The 23,871-nt window shown below is 32.8% G+C and overlaps 1 protein-coding gene across 1 annotated transcript; it reads left to right on the top strand.

Annotated features, from left to right (window-relative positions):
* Positions 1 to 430: 430 nt before the first annotated feature.
* Positions 431 to 22,843, top strand: LOC134271157 (zinc metalloproteinase dpy-31-like; the record flags this gene model as incomplete). The annotated part of the gene is made up of 13 exons (XM_062753407.1): positions 431 to 1,155; positions 2,418 to 2,445; positions 5,870 to 5,944; positions 6,287 to 6,409; positions 7,033 to 7,132; positions 10,288 to 10,414; positions 12,027 to 12,096; positions 12,958 to 13,149; positions 13,414 to 13,513; positions 13,581 to 13,610; positions 18,429 to 18,548; positions 21,921 to 22,015; positions 22,722 to 22,843. Coding segments are annotated over exons 1-13 (1,907 nt in total), but the record flags the coding sequence as incomplete, so codon positions are not given.
* Positions 22,844 to 23,871: the final 1,028 nt, after the last annotated feature.

The raw sequence follows: 23,871 nt of genomic DNA, 5'->3' as shown, positions 1-23,871 counted from the left end.
CCAGATGGACTGTGCTTTGTGTGACTTAATTATTGTTTATTTAAAATCATAATCTTTAACTCTACTTGTAAATCAAATTAACTTATGTCACGTTACTCAAACTTGTCAATTATCAAACTTGTCTATAAATACAATGTTTTTGTTAACATGCGGAGAGTTGGAATCGGGACGCGCTTGTCCCTGATACTGTCCGACCCGACGAGAAATAAAGGTCTGCAAATCGTAAAGCGGCTTCATCTTCATTTACTAATAGTCCACCCTAGTGGCTTTCTGACAAGCCCACGCATCTTACGCGAGGGTGTGATAAGTGGTGCAGATAACCGGGTACGACCCCCTCTCACAGCCAAGCGAGTTCTACCATTTGATTCCCCTACCCTAAACAAGAATTCCCCAAATTCAGAAAAACATCTTAAACTTCGTACATGCCGCTATGAATCGCAGCCTTGGACCACAACGGAGACCTATGGATTACTCCTTTCAGCGTCAATTTCCAGTTTGTGGCCGATGCGGAATTGTCCATGGACCCAGTTGCCGTGCTCAAATGGAGAAGTGTTACAGATGTAAGCGTCATGGTCACTATGCTAGAATGTGCAGGACTGTTCTCTCTTCCCCTGTGAGGATGACCATGATGGCAAATACTAGTGCACCAATCCAAGAGCAACGTTCCGGTAGACGAAAGTCCAGAGACAAAGTTCGTATGGATAAATACCTACAAAGCAAATCTCATCTCCGCGAACTGCCTTTCTATAATCTAAGGAATACAGCGTTCAAGAACACCCTCAACATCCATCATGGACTGAAAACAGAAAATCAACAGTTACGTTTCAAAGTGAAAGAAATGGAAATAATGTATGCTGAAGCAGTAAATGTGATTATTAACCTGGAAGAAAAATTTAATAAACTTTCAACGATACAGCCATCTGAATCTCACTCATCTATCTGCAATACCGCCGAAGATAAACTTATCATTTCAAACTTACAACAAGAAGTTCAGACTCTACGGCTTGAAAAGTCATCTCACAAACAGCTAGTAGATTCAATTAGTGCTAACGTCCAAGAAGAATGGAGAGAAAACAAAGCAAGACTTCAAGAAAGGGACAACACCATTCTGACCCTGAAAACCGAAAACATTCAACTCTTGAACAACCAGGAATTGTATTTACAACGAATTCGTGTACTTGAAAATGAGGCCTATAATCGTTCCATCAAAACCCTAAATTACGGACAAAACCGGCAAAATATTCATTTCGGACATCAAATTTATTCAAGTGAACAAACCTCTAGTGTACATGTACCTATTCAAAACACGAGGCCGTGTTTTTTACTGGGGCAAGGGGGTATTGTCACAGATGAAAATGTACCATCGGACATTTTGACAAATACTTTGGATATTTTTTATTCAAAATTCTTACATCTGTATTTAATTTGATCAATTGTCATATTTGCTTCAATCTGTCAGAATTATCTACTTTGAAATGTTTAATTATCTTAATTAGCCATGAGTGATATGACCAGATGGACTGTGCTTTGTGTGACTTAATTATTGTTTATTTAAAATCATAATCTTTAACTCTACTTGTAAATCAAATTAACTTATGTCACGTTACTCAAACTTGTCAATTATCAAACTTGTCTATAAATACAATGTTTTTGTTAACATGCGGAGAGTTGGAATCGGGACGCGCTTGTCCCTGATACTGTCCGACCCGACGAGAAATAAAGGTCTGCAAATCGTAAAGCGGCTTCATCTTCATTTACTAATAGTCCACCCTAGTGGCTTTCTGACAAGCCCACGCATCTTACGCGAGGGTGTGATACTATTATAAGAAGCCTTAGTCATAATACATCTTTTCAAAATTAAGAAATTAATTGAATATAATCCATAGTAATTTTTATATTGATATGCATATTTAAAGACTAAAGGAAGATCAGATATTTTAAATAATTTTTTTGAAAGGAGCTAAAATATTGTCCGTGTACAGGTTATATATGTACTTTGTTGTGAAAAAAATGCTTGGGTTCGTTCTTCATGAGATAAACAAGCGATAAATTTAATTTTTCGAAGGTGATTTCACGCAATATCAACAATGATCAACATAGGATTATTTTTTGTGTGACCTAACAAAAATTATTTTTTTAACTTTTGAATTTTGATATCTTTTAAAAGAAAAGGACTTTGGGGACATAATTTGACAAAAGTTGAAACAATTTATGGACAATTATTTTTCAAGAAGAAAATCGAATATATATTTTTAGCGATTAGAATCGGACCAAGCGGCTTTAACATTTTTTCAGGAAAAATTCGTGTATATATATGGTGTACATTTAAGTACGTGAATGTGTATTTAAAAGATTGTTTTTATTTATGATTTAGTGTAAACAATATTAATTTATTAATTCTATTTTCTTTCAGACAGGACTGGTGACGATCAACTTGATGTCCCGGTAAGTTAAGGTTCCTGTTATAAATATGCACGGGGTGCACAAGACCTTATTTTGTACAGGGGTGATGCGTTCAATAAAAAACAACAACAACAACAACAACAACAAAAACCAAGATACTATATACCGTATACTTAATAAAAAAAATCAACAACAAAAAAATCGAGTAGGGGGGGGGGGGGTCATTATGTTGAACGGGAATTGAAAGTTTAATACATGCTCATGTTAGGTATGACATGATCTGAAATTAATTTCAGAGACGGTTGATCTGGAGATAATATGCAATATTTGTTTTCCTTGAAATTTTTAATGTTTTTCTGTAAATAAGTAATCTTCTTTACAATTTGAAAACAATACATCGTTTAAAAAAAACGTTTCTTTGGTTAAAATATTTTCAATATTTATACAGTTAGATAAAATAAAATAAATTTCTTTTGTAAAAATGAGACGAGAGACGAGAGCAAAGCGATTCAGGTTCTTCCCATCACTAAAACTCTACTTTTAAGGAGGAATGCCACACCAACTTTTTATTTTATAGATCTCTGAGTCAACCTTTTTAAACAATGGTTTCAGCATTGAAATCCCGACATTACCTCTAAATAATTTTATATGAAAAAAATTATTAACATCCAAATTAGATGCTTTCTTGTAATAATTTTGCTGTACATGAATGCATCACATAAATACCTAATAAAATATGTAAAGAAAAGCTGTAAAGATATTAAAAAAATTAAATAAAAAAATATTTATGAAAATAAAGCACATAATTTGTGAATATTTTTAATATTTGTGGTTAAAATCTTCTTAAAACCAGTCACAACTGGGGAGAACATGTTCATTAATCATATTTATAAAAGAAATTGAAACGAAATAGCCAAATTTTAGAGAAATTATTATTTTTTTTAAATTTGGCCAAACCCGATCAAAATTAAATCGATCCAACCATAATTGTACAATTATTGGAAATAAAGAACATTTCCCTAAGAACACTAGTCTGATTGGGTATAATAAGGGTTTAAACATTATTGAACTTGACAATAAAATAGATTTGTTCATATTAAATACATGAAAAGTCACTAAATTAGCATTTTATTCATTTTGTGTTAATTTTGATCGGGATCAGTTTAATTTTGATCGGGTTAGGTCCAAAAATTAAAAAAAATAATTTCTCTAAAATTTCTCAATTTCGTTTCAATTTCTTTTGAAAATATGATTGACAAACATGTTGTCCTCAGTTGTGACTAGTTATATGGTGTTTTTAACCATAGTTTTAAAAATATTTACAAATAATGTGTTTTATTTTCATATTTTTTTTTATCAAAAAAATTTAAAAAAAAATCGAACCAGCCTTTCTTTACATATTTTATTAGATATTCATATGGTGCATTCATTTTCAGCAAACTTTTAACTCGAAAACAAAATATTTGGATGTAATTATTTTTTTTAAATTGTCTTTGAAACCAGAAGTCTCTGTCGAGACTGTAGCTCTACTGGTTTGTACTTATCAAAAAACATTGCACTATTTTATGTATATTTGTGTAGTCTACTTGTGTGCAAACTTATTTTGAAATCAAACTAAAACTGTAGAAGGAGAAGCGTTTTAAAGGAATTTCACAGAAAATTCTATTTTTAGTAACCATGGTAACACCGTTCATCGAAATCAAAAACCGATGCACTATTCTATGTATCTTAGTGTAGTCTACGTGTGTGCCAAGTTATATTGAAATCAGACCAAAACTGTAGAAGGAGTAGCGTTTTAAAGGAATTTAACAGAAAATTCTATTTTTAGTAACCATGGCAACACCGTTCACCGAAATAAAAAACCGATGCACTTTTCTATGTATCTTAGTGTAGTCTACTTGTGTGCCAAGTTACATTGAAATCAGACCAAAACTGTAGAAGGAGTAGCGTTTTTAAGAAATTTCACAGAAAATTCTATTTTTTGTAACCATGGCAACACTGTTCATCGAAATAAAAAACCGATGCACTTTTCTATGTATCTTAGTGTAGTCTACTTGTGTGCCAAGTTATATTGAAATCAGACCAAAACTGTAGGAGTAGCGTTTTAAAGGCATTTCACAGAAAATTCTATTTTTAGTAACTTTGGCAACACCGCTCACTGAAATCAAAACCGATGAATATTCTATGTATCTTAGAGTAGTCTACTTGTGTGCTAAGTTATATTGAAATCAGACCAAAACTGTAGAAGGAGTAGCGTTTTAAAGGCATTTCATAGAAAATTCTATTTTTCGTAACCATGGCAGCACCGTTCATCGAAATCGAAAACCGATGCACTATTCTATGTATCTTAGTGTAGTCTACTTGTGTGCCAAGTAATATTGAAATCAGACTAAAATTGTAGGAGGAGTAGCGTTTTGAAAAATTTTTTACAGACAGACAGACAGATGGACGGACTCCGGACGCATTACTATCGCATAAGCTCTTCTGGTCTCTGACCAGTAGAGCTAAAAATACAAAAAAAAAATCTTATAAAAAAATTAAGAGCTAATATCTAGCTAATATCTAGCTAAGAGCTAATGCCGAAACCATTAAAAAGGATGACTCAAAGATCTATAAAATAAAAAGTTGGTGTGGCATTCCACCTTAAATGTGATTAATTATTCCGACAGTTCTGGATTCATTTAAACATACCCCACTTTTTTAAATTACTGATCTACATTACTGCACCATGCAAATTCAGGGACGTAGCATCCGGGGGGGGGGGGGGGGGCAGGGGGGGCCTGGCCCCCCATTTTTTTCCCAACATAACCTTTACTATAGTAAATGTTCATTGATAGGATGGTTGGCCCCCCACTTTATAACCATAGTATAGTGATAGCAAGGATGGTAAGGAAAAAAGAGGAAGTGATAGAAAGTTGGCTTTGAAAAAGTTGACCACTACCCCCCCCACCCCCCCACGAAATAGGATTTTCGAGTTTGGACAATGGACATTTTCCTTTTTTTTTTTTTTTTTTTTTTTTTTGCTTGTCAACTTTTTCAGGTAAGTAAAAAAAAATTTTTCTCAGGTTGGCCCCCCACTTTCAAAAACGATGCTACGTGCCTGAAATTCTCTCTCTCTCTCTCTGTAATGAAAAATGAAACTGAATTGACTTTAAATATGAAATTTGAAAAATGGCATCACTAACGATAGATAAATTTGCTGTTGTAAATTGGATGAATAAAAAAATAAATGACAACGTTTCTAACAATATTGTTATGATAAATAGCCAAAAAAAAAAAAAAAAAAAAAAATAAATGTTATGCCTTTGATTTGTAAAATTATATTTGAAAAAAAAATAATAATGGCGTGACACATATCGTTTAAAGTTCTCAAAGTAAGCAAAGGAACTATAAAAGGCAGAGATATACAATATGTCTGTGATCAGGTCCCTACAGTTTCCTGTTTGTATATATTTTGTCTATCAAGGTCCTTGATCCCGAGTCAGATTTAGAAAATGAGGCCGAAAGTCAAAGGGTAGATTTACCGGGAGGAGAACGGAAGGTGAGAAGCACTAATTAATAGGTTAATCCAATATTTCTCCAATGTCCTGTATATGCTGAATTATAATACATGTATATTTCCGTTAAAGTGAAATCTGTGGAAGCATTAGATTTCGTTGTGGCTAATTTTTCGTGGAATTCGTGGGTCACTCCAATCAACAAATTAATATTCACCTTAATATGACTAATTAAGGTTACAACGACATAATTATAGTCTTCTCTATGTATAAGAAAATGCAAGATATAACACCCCAAAAGCCTCTACAAATAAGGTAATCCACGTTTGACCTTTCTTTTCTGATGATTCTATGCGTTCTATTTTCATGCTTTATAAACCAAACAGCCAACCAACATCCGACCTCATGATAAAGAGGAACAACTCGAGGACAACCACGACAAACATCCACGTAACCTAGACAGGAACAAACATCCACGTAACCCAGACAGGAAAGGGGAAAATGACGAGGTATTTCAAACTGGAGAGATAGAGGGTTAGGGGGGTTAGTAAAAGGATAGAGAGAAAGAAAGTTAGGGAGAAAGACAGAGGAAGGTAAAGAGGAGGAGTTAGATGATTTTTTTGGGGAAACTCGTTCTTAAATATCCGTTTTTTGCCTATACATGCTAATTTTAACGAATTATAAAGCTTTTCATCTTCCTTTTATACCACTTTATTAGAGAAAACTGTATTTTAAAAAACTACCATTTTATTTCAAACCATTAGGCTATTTACTTATCCATACTTCTTTTTGATTGATTGATTGTATATTGTTTAACGTCCCTCTTGAGAATTTTTCACTCATATGGAGACGTCACCGATGCCGGTGAAGGGCTTCAAATTTAGACCTATACTCGGCACTCAGGGCCATTGAGCAGTGAGGGTTCTTTATCGTGCCAACGCCTACCGTGACACGGGACCTACATTTTTAAGGTCATATCCGAAAGACCCGTGACTTTCACTTCTAGTGCCGAGCGCTTGGCGAAGGAACAGTCACTACCTTTGTTTACGTCTTAGGTATGACGCGGCGCCGCGATCGAGAATCGAACCCGGGCCTCCCGATCACGAAGTACTTCTTTTTGTACAACTTTTAGAAGAGAAATCTGCATTCAAAGAGAATATTTCAGGATACTGCACGATTTTGGCCAAACGGAAGGATTCCATACTGGATTGACGAGGCAACTTATACCGACAGTTTGTATTTATTACCTTAAACTTTACATTTTGTAATTAGGAATAGAAATCTACTTTAGTAATGATTTCCTTAAAATCATTTTAAATCATTTTATTCAGACAAATCAGTGCTGTATTCAAATTTTTTCTTCATTCTTTCGTCGCCCGCGCAGTGGCCAGAGCGTCTACTCTAGAATCGCGAAGTAAGGAGTTGATCCTTAGGTCGCGGGTTCGAAGCCTTCTGTGGGATGTGGTGACCAGTCCTTCGGATGAGAACGAATAAACCGAGATCCCGTGTCACAGTATGTGTTTGCACGAAAAAAATCCCTTCCTGCTCAATGGTCCCGAGTTCCGAGCATTGGACATAATTTGCAGCTCTCCACCAGCAAGTGGTGGCGTCTTCATATAAGTGAAAAAAATTTGAGAGAGACGTTAAACAATAAACAATCAATCAATCCTCATTCTTTCCAAGTCTAAGAATATGAAACGGATACATGAGGGTCGCCAAATATATAACTATTAATTGACAAAGTTCCTTTATTTTGACGTAAATTTTCACATATTTTGTAGTACGTTTACTTTCAATAAACACATAGCAAAAGCTTGCTACTAAACTTAATTATTTCCTCACCAGATGTCGTTGGCAAAAAAAAGCTTTCAAAAATTAAGTATCTCAGAGAGAAAAAATACAAGCGTTAGTTTTAACACAAGCAACATTTTATGTTCTTACATATGTAGGGGGTTCAGGTAACCCGACTTAGCTATGTATAATTGTGCCATTTAAACGCAATTTATTGGTGTTTTTGAACGTATTTGATTGCATTATTATTCATAATTTATCTAGAAATTAAATATAATGAATTTTTCTACATTGTTTGAACTTTCGTATAATGTGTGTGTTATGTCATTCTGAAAAGTTTGTATTAAAAATTTACCGGGTCGAAGTTGTGCTAAAATTGGATACGGGGTTTCCCTTTTATGCATGGCACTGTAATTTTGTCTCCGCGACGTTGATAGCGTCATTTTGATTGGATTTTCGGGAGGCGATTTTTAAGGAATTAACGACATTGACCTATCACAGGAAAGCTTACATTTTGAAGATGAACATTTTTATTGTTGCATCTTGATGCAATGTGCAGAAGTTTATGTATTTTCGTTTCAAAGGAAAGAGGTCAATTTTACTACGGTAAGTAATCGAAATATTTTTATGCAACATACACTATTAGAAAGCTAAGAAAATTTCCTATCAGAATATTGTGGTTCTGTAATCATCTCGGAAAATAATTCACCCGGATTTCATTCAAAAGACGTCAACCCGACGCAACTTTTGAACAGTTTCTAAGTATCTTTAAATTCATGCACACTTTTGTATCGTAAAACGTGAGATTAAATAATTTTAGACTTATTGGAAAAAAAATCTAAGAAAACTGTGGTTATTTAAACAATAAAATGCTTTCTTTGTTTGTTGATACTGGAATGAACGGAAGCAGCTGTTGCAGAAAAAATACATAACCCGCGTAAGCGGGTTATGTAAATTTTTTCTGCAATAGCTGCGACCGTTCATTCCAGTATCAACAAACAAAGAAAGACATTTTATTGTTTATATTTATATATGTTTAAATAATCAATTTAAGTAGGATTAAAAAGATTATTATTATATTAATGATGCCAACGTCCTTATACGTTTCATTGATGGAACAGCCACTGATTAAGAAATCTGTACAGGCGACATGCCTACTGTAGTTTATGCAGTGATGAACGCAATGAAATTTCTTAAGAAATAAAGGAGAAAATATTCAGTGGATGTAAATATTTCCTACTACATAACATATACAGGGACCTATAGTTAACGATCCCTGATATAAATGTACAAATTTGATTCTGCAGCCTGGATTTCCTCTGAATTTTGAAATACTGTCTGTATAATAAATGAAAAACCCGAACTTCAAATGTGATAAAAGAAAATATTTATTTATTGTTTTACTTATAACTATAAAATATTTATAATTTCGTTTGTGAACATGATACTGTGTGGTTTAATTTTTTTCAGTGAGTATATATAGTTAGACTTCGGGAAAGTGCTAGAATCATTCCATATCATGATTATGGTACCCGCCTGCGGCCGGTAGTAGCAGAAGTCTGAGAGAAACTTAACACTCAACTTTTCCAGGAAGCATGGATAATATATACAATGATTGATTGAAACCGAAAGTTGATATCATGTATTTTAAAGATCTATGTAAATTTAAAAATAAAGTTGTGAATTAATTGTAGTAAATTTTTTCCCCCATTTTTTGCCATTTTCATGATATTGACATCTTTCTTCTTTGCGATGTCAAGACAGAACTCTAACTTTTTGTGACCATATTTTATTACGATCCTTATTTTAATAAATCTTTTAAAAGTAATAAATTGTAAATAATTCATAAAATTTCATTATTTATTCTTAACTCACCTGATTTTGAAAGTATGTTTTCAATAAGACTGTATCGGCTATTTTTACTATTGGCGGCCATATTGGATATTTTGCCGCCATCTTGGATATTTTTTAGCTGACATGAAAACAGAAAATTAGGCCTTGCATAGACCTTTCCGAAAATATATAGTTTGCCCTACTTCTAGATAAAATTAGACACTCTCCTTTAAAAAATACCTAGATTTAACGGGTTTTTCTTCCTTTCATGTGCCATCATTTCGTACTCGTATGTATAGAAATTTTCTTGCATAAAATAGCAGTACTCACAACATTGATAATTTCATAACTTCTGTTCTACTTGGAATTTTTTCACCAAGTAAAGTTTTTTTATATTTCTAAATGTGTCCATGTTAGTTCTAGAATATATTTAATTGAAAATATTTTACCGAAAATTTATACCTGAACCCCCTAACATATGTACTTTTAAATAATTATTACTAAAGGGTTTTCATATTTTACAGGTTTATTCCTTCTGATAACACCTAACATTGTTAAAAATTACTAACAAATTTTCCTTTTAAACCTGACTTTGAATTTTTTCTTTCATTCGAAAAACTTCAATCTTTGCCATAAGCTGCGATACGGGAACATCAGTGTTTCGAAAAGGCATTTTGTTCTCAGTAGAAAATAGCTTACAGGTATTAAGGTTTGATTTAAAAGAATATTTTTAATTTAATTCAAGACATTTGATTCTTTTTAGGTGGGTCCCTTGAGAATCTGAGAACCTTGATTAAAGATTCCATTAATCAGCTGGATAACTTTACGTGTGTAAGATGGATAGAGAGAACGACGGAAACAGACTACGTCCGGATCGTCAATGGCGATTCGTATGTACAATTTCTGTTAAAAATGATTTTTGAACCTAACAACCAAGTTATATGATAAACGTGGCGACTTTAAGTTTTCTATCGTCAACTTCCCTTATTACTTATGCAGCATAGAGAAATATACCTTTATCACCTGCATACGGAGTGTATATATCTCAGTTGATTCGATACGCAAGAGCATGCTCTAGTCTACGTATGAACAATTTCTAAAACGAGTTAATTATTGACAAGCAAACTGATGAAACAAGAATATCAACAACTTTGTTTAAAGTCATCATTTCGTAAGTTCTATGGTCGGTAAAATGACCTTGTTAGCAAATACAGTTTGTAATTGAGTCAAATGCTGACTGACGTTTTCATACTAATTGTTAGTCCAATATTTATACACTGAATTGACGACGGATTTTTCCGTTATTTCACGATCATGACTATGAGCATACGGCGCGTGTGACCGGTCAGCAGGGGATGCTCACTCCTCCATGGCACCTGATCCCACCTTTGATGTTTTGGAGGTCCGTGTTTGCTCTGCTCTTGTTTTATATTGTTTTATGGACTTTGAGATTGAATACTGTTCTTTATCTCCATATCCTTCTTTCAAAGGTACATAGACAGATTTGAAGTTAATATATTCTCAAATTTTCTGTATAATATTACAGCTTATATATTACGACAACATTTCACGAAAAATATAATAAAAATGTCTTTTCATCTCGAAGTTCAGGGCGGGTTTGATTGACAATTCCTTGCACTTTCATATATCTGAATTTTATTCTTACTACGCAGTACTAATCAAAAATAATAAAACTATAAATCAGAAAATTCAGAATAGAAATGTTCGTAAGCAAAAACAGCTCAGAATTTATTGTCAGGCTGTGATCCGTGGTGTGTACAGACTTTAACCATCGGAAAAATCGAATGATTCGTAAACATTAACAATCACAGAGCTCGTGCCCTGTTTTCAAAAACAGTTTTATTTCACGGGTGAATTCAGTTAGTTAAACTCTGTACACAACACTGAGCACGGATGGATGCTACTAATGAGGGGGTTTGCTTGCGGTCAATTCTACTCTGGATTATCTGGATAATAGTTTGTATTTTAAATGTATGTCTGATCAGTACATCTGAACATGCACCAAAACGTTTTAAATAATTAAATATTTAAAGTTTCTATATGTTATATGTTCAGATCATTCGTCTTATAATCTTCAGTTTTTTAGACCTCGTTATAAGCATACACGTATATTTAAGGTTATTTATTCCCTATTAAGTATTTGCAGTCTCTAAAATTATTTTTACTATAATGCTATCATTTCTTTACCCTATTCTGTTAAACACGACCCAATTTTAGTCTCAGGTAGTGATCTTCAAACAGAACGAATTTAAAGAACACAGAGGACTAAAATAGGCGTTAACTGCTGCCCGATCCCATTCACTTTTATCTGTGAATAAAATTTTTTTTATCAATGACCAAAAATAAAAAAAAAAACCAGAATAATTTCTGTAACAATACTGTGACTTGGCGAATTAAAAAAAAAATTGCAGCTGTTCAAGGGTGGAAATAACTCGGAGCGAAAATCACCCTGTATACATTATCTTATTTTTTTGTTTTTAGATGCTACTCCTATGTTGGCGTAGTTGGTGGTGCTCAAAATCTTTCGATTGAGGCTCCTGGTTGTATGACGGTGAGATACTATGTACGATAAAAGATAACTTTTGAAGAAATGAATTTCAAATATATGCAAAAAAAACTTTTAAAAGTTGTAATAATTTTGCTCCTTATTTTATAGATATAGTATCGCCAATGACTTGTTATTGAATATGATTTTCATACAACATTTTGTGTGTTTTTCTATTTGTGTGTTTTGCCACTTTTCCTTAAACTAAAATCATCTTAAATTGATCACAATATTTCTAAACATGCAGTGTAAAACATTTCTTTTTAGCTAACCTGAGTTGAAAATAAAAGTGAGATTTTCTGCATGATTACCAGTTGCCCGTCATCCGTCCGTCTGTCAACTTTTCACATTTTCAACGTCAACTCAAGAACCATTGGGCCAATTTTAACCAACTTATGTTCAAAACATCCTTGAGTCTATTGGAGTTTAAATTGTAAAATCCACTTACAAGGGGAGATAATCAAGAAAAGACACAAATAGGATGGGGTCCTTAAAAAAATAATTTCAAGAACCACAAAGGCCAGAAGAGCTGAAAATTATGTGGAAACATCCTTGAGTAGTGTAGATTCTAAATTGTTGAAATTATGTCCCCTGGTTAAGGTGAACCAACAATAAGGAATTCAAGTTTATATTGAAATATGTAGGACCTTTTTAATTCTTCTCTCCTCAAGAACCACAGGCCAGAAAACCTGAAACTTATGTTGAGGCTTTATGGGGTAGTGTAGATTTAACATTGTCCAAAATCATGACACCGTCTTGATGACGTCTCCATGTCGGGACCACAAAAGATATTTCAGGGGCTGATCTGGTCCTGAACAGCATGGCAATAGGTACTCAGGTGACCAATTTTTTTAAAAAATTTTTTAGGTACACACGGTCTTGCATGAATTCTTGCATGCAATGGGGGGAAGTCACGAACAGTCCCGTAGTGACAGAGCTAGCATGACGTCAATGATTTGGAATAAGATTGATTCTAAAAATATGTACAATTTTGTAATGGAAAACACCAAAAACGCACTTCCTTACGATTATAAATCGCTGATGCAGTACGAACTTGATGTAAGTATCAACTGTTTAAATAATTTGTAAAAAAATAATTCCTTAAGGTTGATTAGACATATTATTAGTTGTGGCTTTAAAGTTTCGAGTACTGTCGATAAAAGCTCTTAAGGTATTATTTAAAAATGATTTAATATGGACGTTTACAAATAATTTATGGATTTTTAGCTCGTACATTCATTATTATAAATCATGAGCATTTATAAAATTACAATGCATAGAGATTGAGAGTTGCAATAAAACAATGATTTGTTTACTTTGAAGTCATTTGGTAAAAATAGAGAAAATTCCATGTCTATCCCGGATATGAGTTTTGAATACCTGATTACAAATAAGAAAGACCATCTCAGCCTTTACGACATAGGTGAAATTAACAACGCCTATAAATGTACTGGTAAGTGACGTCATTCAATAGAGCTAGATCGACATAGGCGAAATCAACAGCGCCTATAGATGTACTGGTGAGTGATCTCATTCAATATAACTAGATCACCCCCTTCCCCCCCCTCCCCCCCCCCCCCCCCCCCCCCAAAAAAAAAAGACTAGAAGCAAATTATATTCCAAGTGCATCTAATTGTTAGTTTAAAATATAATTATACCCCCGCAAACGAAGTTTGGGGGGTTATATAGGAATCACCTTGTCCGTCTGTCTGTCTGTCTAGCTGTCTGTGCAAACGTGTCCTGTCCATATATTTTTAACGGAGGGACATTATAATCTACTACTCTACACAAAGATTGCCCATGACCTAAGGGTGTGTCCTGACCTTGACCCAAGGTTATTTGGGAAACTTCAAGGTCACTGAAAGAAAAAATTTCATAATTCGTGTCCGGTCCATATCTTTCTTATCGATAAACTTGGTAGGTTCTCATTTCACACAAAAATTGCCCATGACCCAGGGGTATGTCATGACCTTGACCCAAGGTCATTTGGGGAAGTTCAAGGTTACTGGAATAAAAATTTCATAATTCGTGTCCGGTCCATATCTTTCTTATGTGTAAACTTGGTAGGTTCTCATTTCACACAAAGATTGTAAATGACCAAAGATTGTGTCATGACCTTGACCCAAGGTCATTTGGGGAATTTCAAGGTCACTGGAAGAAAAATTTCATAATTCGTGTCCGGTCCATATCTTTCTTATGGATAACCTTGGTAGGTTCTCATTTCACACAAAGATTGCCCATGACCTAAGGTAGTGTCATGACCTTGACCTTGCGAGCTTGACCCAAGGTCATTTGGGGAAGTTCAAGGTCAAAGAAAGAAAAATTCATAATTTGTGTCCGGGCCATATCTTTCTTATGGATAAACCTGGTGGGTTCTCATTTCACACAAAGATTGCCCATGACCTAAAGGTGTGTCGTGACCCTGACCGAAGGTCATTTGGAGAAGTTCAAAGTCACTGGAAGAAAAATTTCATAATTCGTGTCTGGTCAATACTTTTCTTATGGATAAACTTGGTAGGTTCTCATTTCACACAAAGATTGCCCATGACCTAAGGGTGTGTCATGACCTTGACCCAATATCATTTGGGAACTTCAAGGTCACTGGAAGAAAAATTTCATAATTCATGTTTGATACATATATTTATTATGGAAAAACTTACTACTGAAAAACCCAGTGGGGGGTATTTTGTCCCATTTGGACAGTTCTAGTTTTGTTAAATATTCATTTACTAATAGTCTGGTCCCAATTTTTAAAAAGAAGGCTAGAAATAACTTCTACGGCAAATTATTATTATTTGGTCCAGCATAGTTTTTTAACCTAATTCGAGTATGCTGAATCCGAAAAAATATGCTGGCCTTCATGAAAACGGCATTAAAGAGGTCAAAATGGCGATTCAAAATGGCGGACATCCAATTTTTCTAATTTTCTCTTAATCTCGTTTAAAATGGACAAGTAATGAGTGAATATCTTACTGAGTGTAATAAAACTATAAAAATATAATAGAATGCTAACATTATTAGTTTAACTCAGAAAATTTAGCCGTTTTTACACTTAATTCGAATTTTCTCTGATTTATTTGTCTATTGTTTCTTTATTCTTCTTTGTTCAGGATTTTACATTTGCAAATATCCATACACTGTAGGTTTGTATTTTTTCCTCTACATCTCACTATTCTACAATTGAATAATGGTACAGCTGTAAGTTAAAAGTCAAAATGGCGATTCAAAATGGCGGATATTCCTTTTTTCAAATTATTTCTTAATGCCTTTTACATTGGAGAAATGATTTGTGAATATCTTATTGAGCGATGTACAACTATGTAAAATTCCAATAGAACACTAGTATGATCACTTTAAATCGGAAAATTAAGTCGTGTAAATTTAAAATGTGTTATTTAGCTCAAAATGGCAATTCGAATGGAGTTTTATACACTCGATTTCGTAAAATACCCAAACTGCTTAATTCTGATTTGTTTTGCAGAAAATAAATAACAGGTTTTTCTTTATTCATGAAATAATGTTCAAATATGTTATAGAAGTTAATGGATATTTTCATTAATGACTTAGGATTTTTATAAAGCGGATTTTTGTTTAATTACTTCTATTATCAAGATAAACTTTTGACGACAATTCTGAAGACATTTCACCTATTATTCGTCATACATGTATCATGATTCTTCCTATAAAAAGTTAATAATATCATACAATAATTGCTGTTTTGAGGACAATTTGAAAATTAAGCTACCCCAAGAGCAGTATTCACCGAGCATTAAGGCGAGTGAACATTGTAGTTCGAGGGTTGCTAAATCATATCGGTGGTTGGAAATTCTTGATCTAATTTTAGTCAAGTGTAGAAAAAAATGTTAATGTTCACGTGGAAGATCTAGTGCAACATAACTTAGTATGATTTTTAAAATGATGAACCACCAGCAATTAGAGGGCTTAATCAGAGAGGTAATTGTTACATCATATAAATCTGAATATATTATAATATCCAAACATAAACATTAATTAAGAATTATCAGTATAATATACCTAAACCATAATTTTTTTTGATTGTCCAGCTCTGATTCTGTGGCCCTACATTTGGATTTTGTTATTCTCGGTCAAAAATTCAACTGCATTCTGAAATATTTCATGGTGTGAACGGTCCTCCTCCACCAATTTTGTATTGAACAGTGTATATAAATTAAAAATTTTAAAATTTACAAAATCTGAAAGAAGAAAATTTTTTTTTAATCCTCCCTCGATTCTTGATACATGTACAACTTTACACTATCCTAACGAAGAAGTGTTGATCAAGTTACCTTGTAAGGTTCTTGGAGTGTTCAAGAAAATTTTGTTGTCAGGAGAAGTGCTGACTAGATCGAAGTCAAGAATGGCTTAGGCCTATTGATACGAAACCTTGTAAATGATAGGAATCACGAGGAATCTGCAGGCGCTATTAAATTGCATCATTTTAACTTTTCTCACCAAAATATGCACACAATGTGATTCCAGATGATGAAGTTTGAGAATTTTCTTGCTAATAGAATGACCGTTCTACCCTAAAAGAAAACAAATCTATACGCAGTCACCAAATAAAGAGCTACATGTCTTAAATATAAGAGATTTTATTTTATACACCACCCACCGATTGAAAAGCGGGAGGGTATAGAGTAGTCGGTATGTCCGTCCGTCCGTATTTACGCTTTGGGGTACCCGTCTCTTATCCGCAAATCGTCTCATACCACTAGATAAAATTTGATAAACTTTTACAGAATCTTTATTACATATTGCCATTGTGCACCTCCTCTTTTACTTTTTGATCCAACACATATTTTGGGTTTCACATAGCAAAACATAGACACTGTGTATTCATATGGGTGACGGGGTATCATTTAGTGAGCTAATTGCTCACAGTACCTCTTCTTCATTTTGCATAAGGTTTTTGAAAACAAAATAAACTTTTAACATTTGAACATAATGTATTGTTCCTTGAATGTTGATTGATTGTATATTGTTTAACGCCGAGTCGGCTATTTTCAGCCATGTTTCGGTGGACTATCAGGGCACCGTTTTACTTGAGTGTTGAAAATACCAAAATTCCGAAGACAGAGTGACATATAAAATAAAGCTGGAATAGAAGATGTTAGGGGATAAAACTAAGTTCTTATAAGTGCTAAAAAGCTAGAACAAAGTATTCGATGAAATCGGAAACGAATTTCCTCAGTTATATTTGATGGTATGCTGAGGGATGTTGAGGTAGAAATGCGAGTTGATAAAGACTGGATTCAGGAGTGATTTTAGGTGGACGGGGGCTCAAAGGCTTTGGAACATGGTCAAATACGAACCGGAAAATTTGGAAACTCTGAAGTCGAGTTTGTTTTAACTATTTCCAGAAAAAATGAATCTTTTCTGATATTTTTTGTTTGTTAATATTTAATGGAATAATCAATATACTATAATTATATATAAAAAACAAACTGTAATTTATTTTCAAAATTAAGCAGTTAGAGTATTTTACGAAATTCGAGTGAATATGACGTCATTTTAAGTTTTGAGCTGATTAACACATTTAAATTTAAACGACTAAATTTTCCGTTTTAAAGTGTTCATATTAATGTTCTATTGGAATTTTACATTAGTTAAATGTACTCGCTCAGTAAGATATTCACAAATCATTTCTCCTATGTAAAAGACATTAAGAAATGATTTGGAAAAAGGAATATCCTCCATTTTGAATCGCCATTTTGACTTTTAACTTACAGATGCACCATCATTCAATTGTAGAATAGTGAGATGTAGAGGAAAAAATACAAACCTACAGTGTATGGATATTTGCAAATGTAAAATCCTGAACAAAGAAGAATAAAGAAACAATAGACAAATAAATCAGAGAAAATTCGAATTAAGTGTAAAAACGGCTAAATTTTCTGAGTTAAACTAATAATGTTAACATTTTATTATATTTTCATAGTTTTATTACACTCAGTAAGATATTCACTCATTACTTCTCCATTTTAAACGAGATTAAGAGAAAATTAGAAAAATTGGATGTCCGCCATTTTGAATCGCCATTTTGACCTCTTTAACGCCATTTTCATGAAGGCCAGCATATTTTTTTCGGATTCAGCATACTCGAATTAGGTTAAAAAACTATGCTGGACCAAATAATAATTATTTGCCGTTAGAAGTATTTTTTTCTATAAATCGGACCAGACTATAACTTAAGTTTCCAGTAAATCTGATTATTCAAATTTAATACGTTTTACATGCATTGTAAAACTAAAAATAAATTTTAAAAAATCATAGAAAATTGGCTTAACTTGTATACATGTGTTCATTCGTCTGCAAAGCTGATTGTTTCAATCAATGTGAAAATGGAGGCGTGCTCACAAAAGAAAACGGCCAGTGCAGATGTAAATGTCCGTCCGGTTTGAAGGGGGAAGACTGCTCTGAATTAGACACAAGTGACGGTAAGCATTAAGAACCATTCTTTGTAATGATTTCAAATTTTATATAGGAGCTGTGGCACGCATAGTCTCAGAATTTCTCCAAACTCTCTATGATAAAAGTCATTGATACCCTAAACTGAAATCAGGCAAATATTGGTTGCTATGTTTTATTGTTACATGTACCATAGCAACATGTCTTAAAGTTCGAAAAATGGCGTTTTTAAACATGTTTAGAGCGTCATAGTTAACATTTGCGGCAAAGCAAACAATTAGCAATGACTGTTTCCAAAAGTTGAAGGTCAGATGTCTCAAATGCACTATAAACATGTTTTGTAAATCAACTATTACATAAGTTACTATGGTAACAAAGTATTCAAAAGTAAAAAAAATATTCATTGAATTTTATAAAGTCATACACATAAAAATAAAAAGCAATTATAGGAGGAAATGTGACCAAATAATAGAAAAAAGAGCCTTGAAACATATACCAAGAACAAAATATTATATTTCATTTTGGTTGGCAATGGTTGCCAAGGTTTTTATACCACAGAGAGCCTTCAAAGTAACACTATGTATGTTTAAATCTGATCCTATCTTTTAAAAAAAAACGCATTTCCTCATAACTAATGATCAATTTTATAAGATGTTGGTGTGTTTTCCCATGTGAAAAATTCAGATTAGATTCTTTAGATAGAGCGTTGCTATGGACATAAGCAGAAAATATATGCTTAAAAATCTGAAAAATATTTTCTTTTCTTGGATACTTACCAATAAATGTAGATTCCCAAAACTTTTATGATTGATATTTATTAACAGCTAACTTGACTTTTAATTTTGACTATCATCCAATCTCTAAGTGGATGCAAGAAGTTGGCACACAGGGTTTAATATTGATATAAAGTTCACAAATCGAACATTTTCCCTTCTTGGTTATCATAGCAACAGTGTTGTTTTATTCATCAAACTTTATCAATATAGGATATTCAACTTCAGTTCTAACATTTAAGTACTATTCAAGCTGAGTCCTTTAATTTGTTTCTTGATTAAATGGCAATTTAATTCTTAATGCAGCGAAAAATAATTCACTTTTAAGCACTGGTACTTTGTTTCCGTGGTAACACTGCAAGGTAGCAATTATATTCAATTTTTCTTATGGTTTTTGTGTTGCAAGGTCCTAAGGATGCATATTTGCCAGTCTTGAATTTTCATGTTTTTCCTCAAGACAATAGCACTTACCCAATCTTAGTGACTGGTTTTGCATGGTTACACTGTGTTACCATGGCAACCATAAAAGTTATTTATAGAATAATATTACTTATACTTAAATACTTAAGGCCATATCGATACATTTTCATTGTTTTTTCTTAAGTCGTTGATTGAGTTTGAGCATGTAACACATACCATTAGTGAATATGGAGTGTTTTTCAGCATATTTCAGCATTTTAAATGTATTCCAAATGTACCCTTGGTTACCACTTACTTAGAGATATATTCTAAACAGTTTCTTCCCAGTATAAGTGACATCAAGGTGTCATGTTTTTGTGGGAATGGTTTGTTTGCTTTTTCTAGTTTTTATTAAGCCACAGTCAAGATTTAAAGTGGCTGAAAATTTCAATTTTTCAAACTTTTCCGGCTGTTGCCATAGCAACCGAGACACATAGCAACGAAATTTTGTTTGATATTTGTTTCTGGTGTCAAGTACTAAGCATGGGTGAAGTTTCATCAAAATCGGTGACCATGCATGGCAAAGAAGTTTAAATGGTTACAGAGAATGGCTTTTAAAAAACTTATTTATGCCCTGCCATGAATATGGCCGGGGTATATATTTGTCATGTCCGTCTTCCGTCCTTCTGTCCTTCCATCCTTCCATCACACTGTATTTAGCTCAGTGCAAAGCTCATTTTTAATACAACTATCCCAAATATTTTTTTATCAAACTTCATATGATCTGAGAAATTGATAAGTTCTGTGAAACTGCATCAACATTTTTTTTTTATCTTGACCTTTCCTTTAACCATAACCCCACTTTTTAAAAAAAAATTACTGTTTAACTAAGTTTTAAAGATACCAGTCAGGAAAGTGTGATCAAACTTCATATGTTGATATATACTGATGTAAGTTATTCAAATGCATCAACATAATTTGAACTTGACCTTTCCTTTGACCTTGACCTCACTTTCCTTAAATTAGTATTTACTTTATTTCTCAAGATACCATTTAAAAATCAAATTAGTGTGATCAAACTTCATTTGTTAATATATATGTTGATACATATTGATGCATATTGATATAGCTATTCAAATACATAAATATTTTTTACCTTGACCTTTCCTTTGATTTTGAGATCACTTTACTTAAGTAATTGAAAACTTTGTTTTAAAAGATACCATTCAAGATTATGTAATCAAACTTCATATAATAATACATACTGATACAAGATTTTCAACTGCATCAACAATTTTCTATCTTGGTCTTTCGTTTGACATTGACAAATCTTTTCTTAGGTACCTACATGTATTTAGCACATTTTTAGATAAACCATGAAAAATATTTAAAGATATTTTATCAAACATAATATGCTAATACATAATAATGGGAGCTATTCAACTGCATCAATATCTTCTGACCATGCACTTTGCTGTGACCTTGACCTCTTTTATTTGTATTTGTTTAGTTTTAAAGAAAACAAAATTGATCATATAAACCTAATATTTTACATTTCAAATTCAATTTAAAGAAACTGCTCAAGATATTTCATCAAAACTGAAAACATTAATACAAATTTTCATGTTGCCTTAGTTATATACATCTACACTTGGCGGGGCATATTCATGTCCTATGGACATATGTGTATGTGTAGTTTCTTATTTAACCTCCTCCCCCATTCCACAAAAACTGAAGAATTGTCAGATTTTTGTGAACTGTTTTGTAAGTCAGGACTTTCTATTTTAATTCATAAATAACTTCATTGCCATACAGTTAAAAATAATTGAACCTTAAGTGAAGCTTCGACAATTTTTTTTTTGGGGGGGGGGGCTTCTTTTCATTTAGGAAATTATTTGATTACTGTATAGTATTTACTGAGACAGTATGATAAAATATTAACATGTTAATTTGAAATAAATTAGATATTTGTCTTCCTATTCAACGCGGTTTAATTCACGTCATGTGGCTCCTTGTTCTAAGCCAGATTAAATATTATTGACGTGAGACCATTGTAAAAGAGTCTGAGAAATGAACGACCGTTAACTCTGCATAGAAGATTGAGTTCTATGCAAGCCTATAACATGATATGGATTTAGTGAAAGGGTGATACACTCCTTAGGTAACTTTTTATACTGTTCTAAAAGCTTTTTATTACTCAAATGATAAACATGTAAATCATATTGTCAGGTTGTGGCGGCTTCATACAACTCGGCTTAGGAGAAGCGTATACAATCAACATGGATTCTTATAACTCAGGGGTTATTTGCACTTGGGTTGTCAAGGTAACTATAAATTTAAAGTAAAATTCCTGATATGTCATGAGTATTCATCGATCGTGGTACAAGAAAAACCCCCTTTCTGGAAACATAATTAAAAAAAAACTTTTTGATATTCTTGATATATATATATATATATATATATATATTTATTTGAATTTATTTACAAAAATACCTATCATCTCTCAAAATGAAAAAAACAACATTCCAGATATAAGTGAACAAATATTTGGTAATATTTACATGCGCTGTTTTTTTGTTTTTTAGTCAACCAACTGTGAAATTTATTTGAATACCATTTTCATGTATATCCACGCGTAGAAATATACATGGAGAAAAGTGCGCTAACGCGAAGTCACAATTAGGCTATATAGACGTTAGTAAAAATGTAACGATATAGGCCATCTAGAATTTCGAACATTGGTATATTTATTGTATATTTTAAACATATAAAATGTAAAAATAAGGAATGTTTTTCACTTAAATGTGAATAATTGGTGTCACAGAAACTTATTAAGTTTCAGTCTTCTCAAAGAAATTTTTACTTAATACCGGATCGATAGATATTCAGTGTTTCAAAAAAGATATAAAAACATAGACTTTGTGTAATGTCATTCAAATTAATAGGAGATATCATTTCATGGGATCAATAATCAAATTAATTATATCTTGTTTGAGATTTTACTTTCAAATCATTCAACATTGTTTATAGGGAACAATGGGATCTCGTATAACAGCTATGGTTGATTTTATGGATCTACCATTCAACGAATTCTACGATTGCTACCATTGGCTGGAGTTCCGGGACTATCTTATAGGCGATAATGGCAAAGAGTGAGTAATACTGGTATTCCGGGGGAAAAGCAGAACTTGTGTTTGAAATCCACAGACCGTTTATATATTTCATGAACAAGACAATGGTCTGCTGTTTCCTCTGCTTCTGATATGTATACTTTAAATAATCAAATCAAAGATAAAGAAGGCGGGTAGAGTTTTACCTCGTCGATTCGTTTGCATTAAAAAAAAGCAATAACTTCTTTAAGTATAATTATACATGTAAAGGGTTTTTTATCCTATTTTATTTTCTTCGAAGATTGAAAATTCGCTTATGACAAATGGACAAGAAATAAGAATTTCCTTTCTTTACTTTCAAAATTATAGCAATTTTTGATATAATTGAAAAAAGAACAATAAGCAAATTCAAAGAATTGTGAACCAACAAACAAATTCAGAGTTGTGGTCCCCCCTTTTCGGTGTATATGTTGGTTGGATGTCATTTTTATGGGACAATTGTGTCAAATATAAATGTCCTTTAAGAAGTTATCACCGAAATTGATATAAAATATAGTTCATATGTGAAAGTCAAGATCAAGGGGTCAGACGTGATAAGTTATCTTGTCAAAGGGAATGCAAATGTCAAATATTGAAGCCATATCTCTTCTCAATCAAAAGTTATAAGGAACAATGAACAATTTTAAAAAATAGGTCAAACTTCAAGGACAAGGTCACAAGATCAAAAATCGTAATGCATTTAAAAAGTTCTTGTATTTAGCGATACACAGGTTTAATATGAAAGCCCTTGTTTTCTTATTCAAAAAATCTTGAGCAAGGTTATTTTTTTTCTATGAAGGTCAAACTTCAAAGTTAAGGTCAATAGGTAAAAAATCATACTGCATTTAGAAAAGGTCTTATCACAAGTAATATACATGTGCAATATGGAAGCCTTATCTTTTCTTATTTAAAAGATACATGTATGACCGAGGTTCAAGTTTTTGTGAGGGACGGACAGCAAGACAGACTGACAGAAGAATGAGATTTAATGTCCCCTCCCTTTTGCAAAGCGGGTGCACGTGACAAAAAGT

This window comes from Saccostrea cucullata, unplaced genomic scaffold, assembly GCF_032062105.1.
Source record: "Saccostrea cucullata isolate Sc308-1 unplaced genomic scaffold, CSIRO_AGI_Scuc_v1 ctg9037, whole genome shotgun sequence".
NCBI classification, from domain to species: Eukaryota; Metazoa; Mollusca; class Bivalvia; order Ostreida; family Ostreidae; genus Saccostrea; species Saccostrea cuccullata.
This window is presented reverse-complemented; position numbering and strand designations above follow the sequence as displayed.